Source organism: Emericellopsis atlantica (assembly GCF_019669845.1).
Source record: "Emericellopsis atlantica unplaced genomic scaffold F5Z01scaffold_11, whole genome shotgun sequence".
Classification (NCBI taxonomy): domain Eukaryota; kingdom Fungi; phylum Ascomycota; class Sordariomycetes; order Hypocreales; family Bionectriaceae; genus Emericellopsis; species Emericellopsis atlantica.
Window position 1 is genome coordinate 529,215 of NW_025764713.1, and position 15,646 is coordinate 544,860.

The 15,646-nt window shown below is 55.0% G+C and overlaps 8 protein-coding genes across 8 annotated transcripts; 4 read left to right on the forward strand and 4 right to left on the reverse strand.

Annotated features, from left to right (window-relative positions):
• The first annotated feature begins 1,153 nt into the window (after positions 1-1,153).
• On the forward strand, positions 1,154-2,989 carry F5Z01DRAFT_72587 (uncharacterized protein). Its single transcript, XM_046266645.1, has 7 exons — positions 1,154-1,565; positions 1,628-1,655; positions 1,721-1,892; positions 1,963-2,099; positions 2,156-2,210; positions 2,270-2,465; positions 2,521-2,989. The coding sequence occupies exons 1-7, from the start codon at positions 1,410-1,412 to the stop codon at positions 2,875-2,877; spliced, it is 1,101 nt and encodes a 366-aa protein (XP_046118981.1). The 5' UTR covers positions 1,154-1,409; the 3' UTR covers positions 2,878-2,989.
• Positions 2,990-3,758: 769 nt separating this feature from the next.
• On the reverse strand, positions 3,759-5,124 carry F5Z01DRAFT_686278 (fumarylacetoacetate hydrolase family protein; the record flags this gene model as incomplete). The annotated part of the gene is made up of 4 exons (XM_046265978.1): positions 3,759-4,116; positions 4,170-4,262; positions 4,314-5,035; positions 5,095-5,124. The coding sequence occupies 4 exons, from the start codon at positions 5,122-5,124 to the stop codon at positions 4,074-4,076; spliced, it is 888 nt and encodes a 295-aa protein (XP_046118982.1). The 3' UTR covers positions 3,759-4,073.
• A 362-nt stretch (positions 5,125-5,486) lies between these two features.
• F5Z01DRAFT_621308 (uncharacterized protein) lies at positions 5,487-5,771 on the forward strand (the record flags this gene model as incomplete). Its single annotated transcript, XM_046261197.1, has 2 exons — positions 5,487-5,564; positions 5,616-5,771. The coding sequence occupies 2 exons, from the start codon at positions 5,487-5,489 to the stop codon at positions 5,769-5,771; spliced, it is 234 nt and encodes a 77-aa protein (XP_046118983.1).
• Positions 5,772-8,102: 2,331 nt separating this feature from the next.
• On the forward strand, positions 8,103-8,466 carry F5Z01DRAFT_605703 (uncharacterized protein; the record flags this gene model as incomplete). The annotated part of the gene is made up of 2 exons (XM_046260766.1): positions 8,103-8,216; positions 8,281-8,466. Coding segments are annotated over 2 exons (300 nt in total), but the record flags the coding sequence as incomplete, so codon positions are not given.
• A 204-nt stretch (positions 8,467-8,670) lies between these two features.
• On the reverse strand, positions 8,671-8,955 carry F5Z01DRAFT_620720 (molybdopterin synthase small subunit CnxG; the record flags this gene model as incomplete). The annotated part of the gene is made up of 1 exon (XM_046261154.1): positions 8,671-8,955. The coding sequence occupies one exon, from the start codon at positions 8,953-8,955 to the stop codon at positions 8,671-8,673; it is 285 nt and encodes a 94-aa protein (XP_046118985.1).
• A 442-nt stretch (positions 8,956-9,397) lies between these two features.
• Positions 9,398-10,902, reverse strand: F5Z01DRAFT_722720 (Dynamitin-domain-containing protein; the record flags this gene model as incomplete). The annotated part of the gene is made up of 3 exons (XM_046266604.1): positions 10,730-10,902; positions 10,618-10,683; positions 9,398-10,576 (listed from the first exon to the last, which is right to left on the reverse strand). Exons 1-3 carry the CDS (start codon positions 10,766-10,768, stop codon positions 9,398-9,400), a joined length of 1,284 nt encoding a protein of 427 aa, XP_046118986.1. The 5' UTR covers positions 10,769-10,902.
• Positions 10,903-11,019: 117 nt separating this feature from the next.
• Positions 11,020-13,131, forward strand: F5Z01DRAFT_653814 (RTC4-like domain-containing protein). Its single transcript, XM_046263386.1, has 2 exons — positions 11,020-12,057; positions 12,105-13,131. Exons 1-2 carry the CDS (start codon positions 11,334-11,336, stop codon positions 13,088-13,090), a joined length of 1,710 nt encoding a protein of 569 aa, XP_046118987.1. The 5' UTR covers positions 11,020-11,333; the 3' UTR covers positions 13,091-13,131.
• A 25-nt stretch (positions 13,132-13,156) lies between these two features.
• F5Z01DRAFT_72705 (family 13 glycoside hydrolase) lies at positions 13,157-15,256 on the reverse strand. The gene is made up of 2 exons (XM_046266663.1): positions 13,782-15,256; positions 13,157-13,724 (listed from the first exon to the last, which is right to left on the reverse strand). Exons 1-2 carry the CDS (start codon positions 14,993-14,995, stop codon positions 13,223-13,225), a joined length of 1,716 nt encoding a protein of 571 aa, XP_046118988.1. The 5' UTR covers positions 14,996-15,256; the 3' UTR covers positions 13,157-13,222.
• Positions 15,257-15,646: the final 390 nt, after the last annotated feature.

Sequence of the window (15,646 nt, forward strand, 5' to 3'; positions counted from 1 at the left end):
CTTGGACCCTGTTTGCCACGCTTTGTTGTTTTTTTTTTTTTTGTTTTTTTTTGTGTTTGTTTTTGTTTTTTTTTTCCCCCCCCCCCCCCCCCCCCCCCCCCCCCCGGGGCCCGAACATGCAAGTACAGCACTGACCATGGGCAGACTCGTCTCCGAAATCAAACTGAAGCGCCACTGTGGTCCGCGGAATGGACCCTGTCCGGCAGGACAGTTGCCTGCCCGAGTTGCAGCGATGGTCACATGCAGTCAGTCAGTCTCGCACATTCTGGTCCACCCAAGGCGTCTAACGCCGACCGTTTCTCGTGATACACCGGCAGACATGCCCTCCGGCACTGAAATATGTAACAACTGAACCCATATTAAACACATGTACAGTAATAGCCCGGCAAGTCAACATGCAGTACGTATGTACGGCCTCGGAAGGTAATAATTGGACCACTGCCACCAGCAAGTAGTCCACCGCGCCACTGGCACGTCGTCGACTCGTGCTCGCTATGCGGCTCACAATGTCAGTTTCATAACGGTTTTCGGCTGTGACATGTTCAATTTACGACTAGTACATGTACATTTGATGGCTGGCCTAAGTACGGCACTCGAAGCCCGCGAATGCATGAGGAGAGTCCCACGCCAACGGAGCATTTCGCGCGCCTGTTGTCGAAAGTGATACGTAATAATTTGAGCAGGTCGGCGCGAGTCACCAATTCGACCGTGCTGCAAGCATTCGGCTGCATATAATAGCCTAACTATTTCTGTGGTGACAATCCTGACAGGCCTCAACGGACTGGGGACGGACAGGGGGGCTTTGACGTCTTGTCGAATAATGGCTGGACTCCCTATCATGTTGTGGGCCTCCTGGAGAGCCACGGACCGCACCGACAAGGATATGGAACGCCTCATTCTCCAGTCGCAATGTCGATCGCTGCACAGTGGAGCTTGGCCAACACTAAATCAGCGGGAGTGACGGGGATCACCGGAACCGGGGTAGGGACAGGCATCCTGACTCGAAACCGACTGCCGTTTGACTTCGTCAACAGCTGTCAAAGTCAGCCTTTCGTCCGGCGTCTTGCACGGTTGTAATAATATGCCAGCCATGTTAATTCTACGGAGTGCTAGGACGTACATTAGCTTCCAGGAGGCTTTGGGGTCGGGTGGGTAATGATTCTCTGGTTGGCTCGCTGGACTCGACCGAGGGCCCCTTTCTTTGAATGATTAAATCCTCACGTATCCGTACCCAGTAGTATTAGAAAATTCATATTCCTCGTCACCCCCAACTCCACTGCGCGGCTCAATTCACCTTCGGCATTCAAATCTATGCAGTTGCTCGTTGCTCGTGCCGAGACCCTGCCAACAACCTCGACACGCGGATAAGTTCTGCTTCGACTACTAGGTCATCAAGCAACTCGACCAACATGGGGGCCACACCTTTCCAGACGGAGGCATGGACTGAGTATGGCATCGGTACCATGATCCTCTTCCTCAGATACTTTGCAAGATGGAAAGCAGTGGGATTCAAGGGCTGGCAGGGCGATGATTACTTTGCACTCCTGGTCCTTGTCTTCTGGACGGTACGCCCAACACCCTTCTTCCGTCTTATGCACGGAATGCTCACTGACATTACGTCCCGCAGCTCGAACTGTGTATGCTTGAACTTATCGGTACGTGCAAAGAAGAAGATAAAATGCCCTGGAAGACCTAATCTGACATGTGTGCTATCAAACAGGCCAGTATGGCACCAACATTGGCATCTACGACGAGATCAGTGTCACCTTGACCGACAAGGAGATTGCTCGCTTTGAGTTTGGCTCCAAGTGCCTTCTTATGGGCTGGAACTTTTATGTGTCCCTCATCTGGGCGCTCAAGGGCTGCGTACTCTGCTTCTACAACCGTATCACGTACGTACACCAGATTATCTAGCGACCTTTTCTCCGCTGGTACGGGAAACAAGAACTGACTTTTGATTAGCCTAGGATTGAAGCAGCAAAAATTCGTCAAATGGACCGGAATCGCTTGCGTCCTTGGTTTCGCCGGCGTCTTGGGCGCCATCTGGGGCCACTGTGTTCCTGTCCACAGAAACTGGCAGGTCGTGCCGTATCCCGGTGGTAAGTTGGACATATAGATGACTATAACTAGAAGAGACATTTCTGACAAAGACCAGATGCTTGCACAACAGGTGTCGCCAACTATGTCACACTTGTCGTCATCAACGTGGTGTAAGTAGCTGCACCTCTGGCTGTTCGGCACCAGACCTCGCTGACCCTCTTGTTCGCAGCACCGACGTTGCTATCCTCATTATCCCCGTCCCGCTGCTGTGGAAAGTCCAGTTGCCGCTCGGCCGCAAGCTTGCTATTGGAGTCTTGCTGTGCTCTGGCGTCTTCATCATCATTGCGACTCTGCTACGGTGCATCCTATCCCTCCAAAGCATCAAGGGGATCAACGTGAGCACAATCTGGGCTATCAGAGAGACGGTATGGCACAACCCCGAAACAATCAAAGCCGGACAAGGACGCTAACGCTTTGCAGTTTGTGGGCATTGTTGCCACCAACGCGGCGGCCATCAAGCCTCTCTTCTCGGGCAGCAGGTGGCTCTCCTCAAGCAAGGGGAACAGCGCGACCCCGTACTCCAACGACAACAACAACAGCCACCCGCTCGCCACCATCGGGGGAAGCTCGAACATGACCTCTCGCCCCAAGCGCCGTCGTTCCCTGGATTACACAGATATCGGCAACTCGAGCGAGGAAAACATCTTCAAGCCCGACTTGAGTCACATCAGGGGCGAGACAAAGGTGTCTAGCGGGCCGCGCACGGGAAAATCGGCGCCTGGACATCCCATCACCGTCACGACGGAGGTGGATGTGGATTACAGCAAGCAAGTATAACATAATAATTACGGGGGACGATACACAATACCAGGGCAACGGAAATGGAAAACAACAGGACAACTACCGGCGGGGCGTTAATTAGTAAATGTTGAATTTGCAGACAACGCAGAGACGATCAAGTTTCAAGAAAGCCCACCGCCTGTCGTTGTAAATCTTGGCGTACGTGCTGTCACCGCTGTTGAAAGTAATGAGTTGAAATTATGAATTCGCCTGCATGTGCATTAGCAACCCGGTCGATTTATGTACCTGGTCCTGAGCAAGCTGGCCCGGAAATTTGGCGTCTCAAGGATACGGGCATGATTCCTCAACGTGGCAACGTCTGCGCGGCTGTGAACAGCGCCAGAAGATCGAGCCTCCTCCGTCGACGAAGAAAGCAGGTCACCGAGACCCGATTGGAGGCCGGCGACCCCTGAGGGCTCAGTCGGCGAATGGGGTAAGATCGCAGGGAATCTCGCGAGGCCTGTCCACAGCGTGCCTCGCAATACGGATACAGATACAGCGACGAGAGTGCATGAGGACGACGCAGGTGGCGACTTTGAAGTTTGGAGATGTGCTGTGCACATCTTCGCCGGCTAGATCAAGCGGCATTGGCAACCCTTGTCATTTTGATGCCCGAGGTTCGATGGTGCTCAAGTGGCAGACCGCGAGGACGTGAGCGCTCCAAGGCATCATACGTACATAACAGGCGTGGAGCCAACAATTTTAGTAAGCTCAATTCTGCTTCAAGTTTGTATACGTAGAAGGTTGCAGACTCAAGAAGGCCAGCAAGGCTGAGTTGGTGCCGTCACGGACGCTGGGGATTAACCACAGCCGCCACCCAAATGACATGGGTAGACCATAGATGGAAGGCTGGTAGAACCACGAAACAAATTCCAATAAAAGGATTTTTGTTGACAGTGTACACACGGAGACTGTTCTGATGCCTCGTGGCATGCATAACTTCTTCAGCTCGCTGGCGTGGGAGTCAATCATCAGTACGTAGTGCACAAGACTTTGCAGACCCCGAGATTACCCTGGAATCAAAAATCCCAACAATCCATTGAATGAGATTTTGGAGTCTCAGACTTTACTTGCACTTGGACCGGCATGATATGCCCGTCCTGCCAAGGCCTGTTTCGTGGGTCAACACCAGGGCGACGGGAGAACTGAACACTAGCCCCTGGTGCAAACGCTCCCGACTAACCTTCTGACATCTACAGCTTTGCCTGGGTGCGGGCAAACTCGACCTTGTTCGTGCTTGGGCAAGGGGTTAGCGTGATTCATCATTACGGCAGCAGAACAAGTCTCACCATGTCCCGACGTTCTCCAGCCCGACTTCGACGACATCCCCGTCCTTCAGCCAGATAGGCTTTGGTTTCTGGCCCATGCCTACGCCAGATGGTCTGCAGTCCAATCAGCATTGTAGAAGGTCAAAAAGGCTGGACGACGCTCACGTTCCAGTAAAGATCAAATCTCCCGGCATCAGCGTCACGCCCTGACTCAGGAGGGCGATCGCCTTTCGAACGTCGAAAATCATGTCAGCGGTAGACTCGTCCTGCTTCAGTTCCCCGTTGACCTTTGTCCAGACCCTGAGCTTTTGGGGGTCGGGAATCACACTTGGGCTCACGATGCCTGGACCATAGGGAGCCCAGCCATCGAAGCCTTTGCCGTGCGACCACTGGCCACCCCCAAGCTTGATCTGCCAGTCGCGGTGCGACACGTCGTTGCCAATCGCGTAGCCAAGGAGATAGTTCAAAGCGTCCGATTCGGAAATGTCACGACCTCTCTTGCCGATGACAATCACCAGCTCACACTCGTAGTCCAGCCCCTCATGCTGCTGTGCCATGGCGCTCACGGGAATAGGGTCGCTAGGGCCTGCGGAAGACGTGCGAGGCTTGTAGAAGAGGACTGGGTACTTGGGCTCCGGCATGTTGGATTCCTTTGCGTGCAGCGAGTAATTCAGACCCAAGCAGCGCAGCGTGCCCGTCTCTGAAAGAGCAAGGGGTGAGAGCAGCAGGCGGATATCAGTGACTTCATCGGTCACACGGTGTGTGCGGAAAATATCGCCCTGAATTATGCGAGCTTGGCGAGCCTTGGAGATATCAGTTGTGCCGGCTGGGAGGATGGCATCGCCATAATACGTCTGGCCATCGCGGGCGACGAAACGGACGAGGCGCTGTGAGAACTGTCAGTCCAGGACTCCAGGCACAGTGGTCGGGCGAGTTGTGGACAGACTGAAAATGAGGGCATAATGTTCCTCGACATTTTTCTAACTAGATGTCGCTGATGAAAGCGTGCTTGCTGTGGATGAACCTATGTGGCAAGTGCATGAGAGCGACTATATGTATGACGACGGATATGAAGCTGATGCGTTGTCGGAGCATGATCCGTTCCACGGATACCGTCGGCAGTCAATGGCCCGGACAGAAACGCGCTGTTGATTGGTCAATGGAAGTCCTCGTCGCTGGCCGGGTCGGCACCGCGGTGAAATTGCCAGCGACAGTTCGGAAACCCACCGAAACATGCTCGACTTGAATTCACTGTCTGCGATTGCTGAACTGATTGGCGCATTCGGATCTCAACCACAAAAGACAAGAATACCTCCGACGCAGTGACACCCTCTCGCGATGCGTCTCTCTGGTCTGCAGAAGGAGGTTTTGGCCCTCTACCGCCACTGTCTGCGCGAGAGTCGGAAAAAGCCAGAGGTATGTGACGGATTCAAATCAGAGTGAGAGCTTGCTGCTAACGCGCTGCAGGCGACGCGTGCTCACTTTGAGAAATTCGCCCGAGCTGAGTTTGCCCGGAGTCTGAACCTCGACAAGCGCGACTTTGGGGCAATCGAGTACCTGCTGCGCAAGGGCAAGCGACAGCTGGACGCGTACTCGTCGCCGGGTATCAAGGATGTCCGCTGAGGTAGCAGGGGATCAGGTGCGAGGCTGGAGACTGGAGCCCATCACCAGCTACTGGCCCAGGCTGTAAACGACATGGACCTGGAGTCAGTCCGTATCGCTTTGTTGGCTGTACTTGCTCTGTAGGCTCCATGTCGCTCTTGCCGTTGCTGCCATGAAAGCCGCACAACGTCATAGACTGGATCTGGACTTTGGAGTCACGATGGGTTGGAAGGAACAGCTAAGGTGGACAGCACGCCCAGTCCAGATGACCTTGCTTGTTCGCCATGCATCTCACACTGGGCTTTGACTCGTGATAGTTCTGGACCCTTCTTGGATACATCGGCGTTTGAACAACACTGCCGCCCCGAAGCCTCCCAAGATGACTTCTCTGCCATCTATTCCCGAAGCAACATCTCACGGTGCGCTGCATCGCGCCCTGCTACCAATCACTGGCTCCGCACGCAGAGTTGTTTTCACGAAAAGTCCGCCGCGCTCGCGAATCATCGTCCTCAAGCGGCACCATCGAAGTTCGGCCACAGCTGACAGCTCCGCATGTCCACCGGCGAAAGCGAGCCGATCGTACGAGGGCGCGAATGGAGATTATAAATCCAAAGAGACGAACCTTTCCGCCTCCAATCAAGGCACACCTTCGCCAGCTAAATCACAAGCCAATACGCTCAGCTCGTCGCCGCGATCCACTGGAGCAACAAGCAGCACCTCTAGCCTATCGTCTATTCTCAGGGCTTTTCCAACGCCACCAGATCAGAGCCAAGGCTGGCCGCTGCCAAATGGAAAGAAGCTGCCTTCTCCTGAACGTGAGACGCGGCCAGAGCAAAGGCAGAATCAATTAGGGACATTCCATAACCCATGTGCTACTGGCCTGGACGGCAACTGCAGCGAACGAGCCGCGCCTGTTCCTCGCGATGTCGGCTCAGCAGCCCATCGTAGTGGGCATATCCTGGCAGCACACCAGAGTCAGTTGTCGCAGGGAGACAAAAGCAAGGTGTAAGCCTGCCAGACACGAGCACTGGAGTCGACGTTGCCCGTCCAAAAGGCACGGAACGCTGGCAGCCAGTGGTGCCTCCGCGGAAGCACAGCCTCATCCGTGGTAGCAAAGGAGGAGGATCTCAACGTTCACCTGTCTCCACGGACAGGCAAGCTCAGAGTGATGTGCCGCCCTCAATGACACCCGTCAAAAACGGCGGATGTGTTGAACAACCCACCAAAGAGGACCATCACATACTACATCAACACTACCCTGTCAAACTCCAGCAAGATCGTCAGGCTGTGAGGAGCAGACGCATGGACAAGTCAGCCGGGCGTCAAACGGGTCAAGGTGGACGACTGATGGAGGCGCCATTGGGAAAAAAAGCCGCCAACCTCCCACGTGGTGCCGTCCCCTCGGCTACTCACGAACCTGATATGCGCCGGTTCGCTGATTGGGAGCACCACAGAACAGTCAACCCCAGGAATCAGCTTGGTATGCCACGCCAGAGAGCAATGCCCATGGGCAAAGTCAGCCTCGCGGCGCAGGAGATTGCTCGCCATGATTCAGGCCCCTATCCCACTGGCACAGCGAGACCAAGCCAGCGAAAGACGACCGCATCGCCGCCACGTCCGCGTGCATATGGACGCCGCCCGCTCTCCCAATATTCCCGGCGCCCAACTGCCACAATGAACGCTAGAGGCATCTGCGATCGGGATGTCCTACGAGGAATGCACGTTGCCGTAGCAGCTACTTGCGATGAGAAGCTCGCTGGCATGATTTTTGAACAAACGGGGGTCCACGTTTGTCAGTTCTTGTCGGCATTAGTTCACTTCGATCCACTCGGGCTCATACGAAACACACACGCACTGGACAGGGCGAGACAAGGCAAAGATCACGGTCGTTGATCCTGAAGCAGCAGGTGACTTAGTACTCGGGTCACGGACGTGTTGCAGAGAGGAGCGAGTACACGTATTATCAAGAACTGTCATCAAGAACTGTCACGGAATGGGCGCGGTCAATGATTGCTTTCTTACTGAGAAATACTGTTATAGATGCGATAAAACTCTCAAAAGAGCCACAGCCAGGCCTACATTACGTTGTCAAGTGCATTCATAAGGTGTTGGTTGCATTTTGAGTACGACTCTGGTTGGTTGTTGAGCAATACGTGACAAAATTACATGAGGACTCAGTGCAAAAGGCTGTCGCCAAAATATGCCATATACTCTTTTGTCCAGCCCCGCCTTCGCCCGTTCATTCGCAACGCCAGGGACCGATCACAGGATTTCACCTGGTCACCCGCATCCACATGACATTTCCGATCATTCGTGATCTGAGAGAACATGTCTGTCGATGCAATTGCCATACTAAGAGACAACTTCACAAGCGACGAGAGCCGCAGGGACCACATCCTGCGATGCTGGTTCCATCAAAGCTGCGACAGCTGCCTTGACGTGCCCGACTGTAGCTGGTGTCCATTTGTATGTCTGCCACAACCAGTTTTACTACGGCTCGCGGGTCGCAATCAGCTCACAAAATGAGTAGACATGGTCGTGCGTGCCCAATTCACATCACATCCAGTTCCTTGCCCCAGCGCATGAGGAGCAAGTCTGTCCCGCCGCGTCCGAGCAGTGGGAGCTCAGAACGCAACCACTGGGATGTAGCGTGTCGAGCTTCACAACCGTGACGGCCATCGCGTCGATAGGCGGGACACTGCTGTTTACAATCCTCATGACGCTCACAATTGTCGCGACCATGCGCGTGCGCAACTACGCTGTGTCTACACGGCGCAGGCAAAAATTACGACGGGATAATGCAAGGCAGCCTCTACTAGTCAATCACCAATGACAGGGGCGGGGCAAAAGATAGTCACAGCCAGCATCAGGGAGCGCGCGGGAGAATAGGGCAAAAAACGAGGCACTGATCAGCCTCTTTTCACCCAGAACTCACAGGCGGGATAATGGCCACCTCATCGCCCTCCTGGAGCACCGCCTCTCCCTCTTCCCCGCGGGACGGAACATCTACATACTCCATATTGACCGTCACGAGGCTCGACTCGAGGACCTGGCTCTTAATCCCAGGGTACAGCTCTTCCAGTTTGGAGAAGAGCTGTGACAGCGGGAGAGGCGCGGGTAGAGGTTCGGCGTCCTTGCCCGTAAGGCTTGATGCCAGGGCGAAGTAGAGGATCTGGAAGTGACCCGGCGGTGGTGTCGATGACATCCTGTTCTGTGATCTTTTCGTCGCGTTAGCAACGTGTTCCATAAGGGTGTTGGCGGCAATCAAAAAGTAGGTGTTGTTCTTGGGTCAGAGATCTTGGTGATAAATTGAAACATCAAAGGTGTTCAGGTAATACATGCTATTTGAAGCATCATTCCAATTGGGATCAAGGGAGTGCGCAATGTGTGACTTACTTTTTGGTGGTGCTTTACTGAGCTGAGAGCTTGTGAGTGTAGAGAGAAGAGAAGGAAAAGTTTAGTGGTGGTGGAGTGGAACGTTTATTTCAAGCTGGGAGCTCGAGTCACGTGTGCCCCTCAATGAGCACCATCCGGCCCCATGTTCAACAACGCCTGGAATCATAACAACCTTGGGAAGAGTGCAGCCAACATGCGCTCAAATAAGAAATCATAGACGCAAATTGTCGCATGGGTATCTAAAAATCAGTCTATTTCAACTTGTCCATCCTCTCCTCCAGCCCCTTGACCCAACCCTCCATCACCTTCATATTCCCCTGGACGGTCTCGTCACCCCCCTTCATCGCTTCCTCCATTTTCTCTAACCCGATCCTCCACTGCTTCAGCTCCGCAGCCATCTCGGCCTGGTCCTTCTCCAGTCTCTCCAGAGTCTCACTGGCCGACGCGGCGTCCGCGTGAATCGCTCTGAGGGAGCGCAGGCGGTCCAGTAGAGGCGGCAGCATCGGTGAGAGGCTCTCGATTGTCGGAAGGATACCATAAAGAGCATTGATCTTGGCGTCGGACTCGGCAGGTCTGCCGCCCTCGCCCGAGGATTTGTCCTTGTCCCTCGCGTCGTTGAGTGCCTTTTGTTTCTTTGCCAGCTCCTCGACTTCGCCGGTGATGGCGCGAAGGTTGGGCCCAGACGCTTGCGCCAGAGTCGCAATCTGCTTTTCCATAACGTCAAGGGAAGGGAGGATCGCCCGCGGAAGACCATCCGAGCCGACCTCTGGCATGATTGTGCTTGCGATCCCCAGTCCCTTCTCCAGACTCAAGAGGCGACGGTCAAAGTCGGCTGTTTTAGCGAGCGCATGGCTCTCCTCATAGGTAGGCGCGTAGGTGAGTGTGTATGTGGCGTTGGTCCCCATTGCGCTCTCGTCGGCTGGGCCCGCAGGAGCTGGGGTCGCCTTTGGGAGTGGTCCAGGCTGAGCTGCAGACCTGGACAACTCTTGAAGAACCTCGCTCATGGACTCGAGTCGCATGGTGGGCTTTTCTTCATCTCCCGTCTTGGTAGGCTCCTTTTCCCCATCCTCGGCTCCTGCTGCTGTTGATCTTCTGGCGAGCTCCTCTTTTGCCTCCTCCACCTCCCTCTTCAACCGCGCGATCTTTCTCTCCAAGCCCTCCTCGTCGTCATCCTCATCTGACAGGTCTCCGTATTCCACCGTCCCATTCGCCCGTACCTTCTGCCGGCGGCTCGAGACTTTGTATGACTTACGCTTTCGATCCACGCGATCAGAGAAGTCGACGCTGTCCGTGTTCACATTGGAGGTTTGAAAGCGCGAGAGGGCATCGTTCATTCGGAGCCGGGAGCGAGAGATGGGGTCCTCGGGGTCTTCTAGATCGTAGAATTCGTCGTCTGAGTGATTGCCGCCTTTGGCAGTTGTCTGAAGTGGCTGTCAGCAGCCGCCGAGGCGGTCAAATGCAATGTACGCACGGGGACTGTTGAGGTGTCGTCCGTCAGCTCGGGCACCGCTGTCTCGTATATATCTTGCCCATCATCCTGCGAGGTCAGCAGCTGTAAATACGCAAGTACGGTTCTCGCGTACCATATCTGGAAGGCCAGCATATTTGCGTTCGCGCGCCATGGCTGTTCGGTTGCTCTGAGAAGGTGCTGAAATATGTTCGACAGTTGTAGAGAAATAGAAAACAGCTAGCCGCCCAGCGGCACGTTATATATCAGTACAAGGACGGAATGTCAAACAAAGAGGTGATGTTGGTCGAGCGTCGAGCGTCGAGTGCGCAAGGGGCTTGACGCAGGGACCCACCCGAGCTCCTGCCAGTTCAGTTCAGTGCCAGGCTGCCAGTGCCCACATCGCTAGCGTCACAATCCAGCATTGAGAGACGCAGTCGCTCCGTTTGACGCGTGAATGTGCACAGTGACACCGACGCTGCTGACTGAAACTTCGATTGAGCGAGGAGAGCGTGAACCCACTGCAGCTTCAACCTCATACGCCAAATCGTTTGTCATTCGTTACAACCCAGCGCTGCCGACACGCGGCATGATCACCTCCTCGAACTGGTTCTGATCTACTATGAATCCATGAGTGATCAGAAGTCATCCAGGCGTCCTTTCCGACATCTCACTCTGGCCAGGTATCGACTTTTCAGTCACCGATCCGCGTGCCTGATGAAGACCTCAGCTCACAAGATATGCCATCTCGCATAGTCGGCCTTTCGAAAGCGCAGAAACCCACCAGGCTTCTGCGGACAATCAAGGACAGGGACGAGGACCATATGACGGACTATGTGGAAGACCGCATGGGAAGGTTCCGTCGTCAGCTGCAAGCCTCGCGAACTCAAGCACCATCCTCGTCAAAGTCTAAAGCAAAAGTGCTCGATGAAGGCGTTTCTAATGGGGGGACTGAACCCATCCGCCCAAAGAAGAAGATGGATGCTCAAAAGCCTCGCCTAACTCTGCCTGACCTTTCGGACGAAGAAGACGCTGAACCGGATCGGGGTCACATTCACAAGACGGACTTTACCAGGCCAGGTCAGAAGTCCAATGGCAAGGAACAGAGGCGGTCCAGGATAAGCCCCCCTGGTCAAGATCACACCGGCGCCAAAGGGGGCAAAGGCAAAGGGGTTCAGAAACGATCAAAGGAGACATCTCCGGCGCCTGAGCCACGATCAAAGCGTGCAAGGCGAGACTCGCCGAAAAGTAACGCAGTAAAACGCAATGTGTTTGGAGAAGAGGTCATGGACCGGATCAACGGTCAGAAGAAGGCGATAAAAACCTATGGGACGCAGAAAGCGAAAGCCCCTCCCTCAAGCCAGGAGAGAAAACTGACTGCTATGGAACGAAAATTTGGGCAGGCAGGGACCACAAAGCTCAGCAGTTCGCAAGGGAGTGTATCGCTATCACAGGCTTCGCAAGGTAAGCTCTTGGCCTACTGGCGCCAGGCCGTCTCTGACAAGATCCAGGCTCGGCCCGCAAAGGAAGTCCTCCTCTGGAAAACCCGAAATTCCAGTCGTACGGCTTGGATCTCTCCGACTCGGCAAAAGCCAAGTCAAAAACACACAGAGCTCCGAGTATAGGTGGTGACTTTGATTCGTCGCCTGTACAAGGCGAGGGCTTCAAGAAGGTTAATGACATTATTCCCTCGTCTCCTAGCGAAGCGCCCCGAGTCACCACATACAGCGACTTGGACGATACGCCGAAAGCAAAGGGGAGATTTACACTACCAGAACTCACGGCGTCCCCCACCGGGACAAACACAGCGAGAGAAGATAGCCCGATACCGATATCTCTCACCTCAAAATCGACACCAAACCCTTCGCAAGAGGAGCCACGCTCAGCGAGCTCCCTGCCAGTAAGACCTGCGGCTAAGCCGACGGTTTGCCCGTGGTGCCAAGAGCCCGTGGACGCCCAGATGCTGGCATCCTTCTCCAAGGGGAAAGGAAAGCGACTCAACGTCAATCAGCAAACCCGCTTCTGCCGCAAGCACCGGAGGGAAACAGCCCTGGAACAGTGGTCGGCCAAGGGATATCCTGAGATCAATTGGGACGAGCTGCCAGACCGCATCGCATCTTACAATGAGCCTCTGCACGAAGTCATCCTGGACGATGAGCCGTCACACTACCGCAGGGTATGGGCTGAGAAGATTGCAAAGGGCGCCGATCGCGTCATGAAGAAGGAGGAGAACATGAATCCGGGCTACTACGGTCCCAGAGGGTTTAATCTCTTCGGCGATCAGTTAGTTCCTATGTTCCAAAGTGTGCTGAGGGAGAGGGCACTCGTGGACAAGGTCATCTCAGGACGAGGGGCTGTCGCGTTCATCCAGTCAGTGCTGCTGCCAGAATTGGCCGTCCGGCTGATTAGCGATGACATGCTTGTCACGCTGGAAGAGGCACGACAGATCATGGAGGACAGCAAGCAGCTAGGGGAGCTGGTGCACGAGGAGTTGTGAAAATGGTTGGGGAAATACTGGCATAACGACTAGAGCCATTAATTTTGCTACAGGAATGGGGTTCTCGAGAAGCCTCGATCTATTCCCAAATCAGTCTATCATAATCATTATTATCTTCACGATTCACTGTTCCTACACCAGCACGGCGATGGCCGAGCACGGCGCCAAAGTGAAGTCGCCGCCCTTGACGTCTTCCAGGCTGTGTCCCGACGTGCTGATGACCAGGTCCTTGATCCCTTGTCCCGCGCTCCACTTGACCTCGCCATCCGTAAAGTTGGACACGACGAGTGCCGTCTGTCCATCGGCGGCGATTCGCTTGTAGGCAAAGACTTTCTCGTTGGGCTGGTCCACGAGGGCAAAGTCGCCGTAGACGAAGATGTCCTTGTGGGCCTTCCTCTTCTCGAGGACCTGGCGCCAGCAGTGGTATACGGACGTGGGATCGTCGACTTGTGCGGCCGCGTTGACGGTCTTGTAGTTGTCGTGCACCCGCATCCACGGCTTGGACGAGGACGTGAAGCCGGCCTGCGGCGAGTCGTCCCACTGCATGGGTGTGCGGGCGTTGTCGCGGGACTTCATCTGGTAGTTGCGCAGGTACTCTTTCTTGGTTTCCTCGTCAATCTTGTCCTTGTAGAGGCTGTTTACCACATGTTAGCAAAAGAATCACTTGCCACGATCCGGTATGTATACGTACTTCCAGTGACTGAGGCAGTCGACATCTTGATACTCCTCCATCGGCCAGTCCTTGGGCACGTTGACCATGCCAATCTCCTGTCCCTGGTAGACGAACGGTGTGCCGGCCTGGAAGCCCATGAAGGCGGCGATCATCTTGGCACTGGAGGCTCTCAGCTCCGGCGTGTCAATGGCGAATCGGCTGACCGCGCGAGGCTGGTCGTGGTTCTCCAGGTACAGGGCGTTCCAGCCGTCATTGTCGTACATGAAGCGCTGCCACTTGGTCACCGTCTCCTTGAGCTTGGTGAGGGGCCACTTTTGGTAGGAGTATTTGCCCTCCTTGCCGTGGTCAATGTCCATGAGCTCAAAGTGGAAGATCATGCTGAGCTCGCCGCGGTCGGCGCGGACGGCCTTGATCAGCTCCGCCTCGTCGTGCACGCAGGGCATCTCGCCCACGCTGAAGGCGTCGTACTCGCGGAGGATCTTGCCAATGTCCTGCAGCCACTCGTGCAGCCGGGGCCCGCAGGCGTAGAACTCGGAGCCCCTGTGCACGGGCTTCTTGGAGTCGGGGAAGGACTGGTCCTTGGAGATGAAGTTGATGACGTCGATCCGGAAGCCGTCGCAGCCCTTGTCGAGCCAGAAGCGCATGATCTCGTGGACCTTGGCCCGGACCGCGGGGTTCTCCCAGTTCAGGTCCGGCTGCTCCTTGCAGAAGAGGTGCAGGTAGTACTCCTGCGTCGCCTCATCCCACTCCCACGCACTGCCCTGGAAGTGGGCGTCCCAGTTGGTGGGAGGCATGCGGTTGCCCTGGTCGTCGTAGCGGGCGGCCTTCCAGATGTACCAGTCACGGTAGGGGTTGTCCTTGGACTTGCGCGACTCCTTGAACCACTCGTGCTGGTCTGAGGTGTGGTTGACGACCAGGTCGAGGACGAGCTTCATCCCACGCGCATGCAGGGCATCCTTAAGCGTCACAACGTCTTCGACGGTGCCGTAAGGTGGGTCGATGACCTCGTAGTTGCTGATGTCGTACCCCATGTCGATCTGGGGGCTCTCAAAGATGGGGGACAGCCATACGATGTCGACCCCGAGCTTGTGGAGGTAGTCGACCTTGGAGATGATGCCCTTGAGATCACCGGTGCCGGAGCCATTCGAGTCTTTGAAGGAGGCTGGGTAGATCTGGTAGACCGAGCTCTCCTTCCACCACGTCCTCAGCTGCTGATGCCCTGTGCTGCCCATTGTACGTGTGCTTTGCGTTGTCCTTGCTTTTCCAAAGAGTGCGATGAATGTCGTGCCAGGACGGAAGTCGAGAGGAGCACCGGGTCTCTTCAAATACTCGCAGCGAAACTCTGTATCCGAGAAATTCTCCGTGTGCCAGCGTGGTACGACGGCCACGAAGCAATCACGGCAACTTTATAGGGCCATGGCTGCCCCACGATGACAGAGAGAACCCCGCAGGCAGTGTCATGGCAGGACTCAGAAGTGATACGCAGTGTTTCCGAAAGTGGTAATTTACCGATGAATGATGCGGCTGCGTACTGCGTAGCCCTGCGCTACTTTGTTCGTCTCCAATGTTCTTGGGGGGATGATGGATACTGTTTGGTGGGCTTGCCGCTTGACTCGCTGGAGGAGGGGGGGAATAATATTGGGGAAGATGATCATCTCGGACCGACCAGCTCGTGCCACGGATCATTGAACCCTTGATCTTGTAGTAAATGGAAGACTCTATGGGGACGGATCTTTGACGACTCGACCATTAGGATGCGCAGTCTATCTCAATTCAGCTTCGCGGAATACAAGGATCTTCTCAGCCTATCTACGGATGGCCTATGTCATCAATGCAACCTCACTCTCAATGGGCGGAGACTCCGTCGGCTCCAAGAACGCGAG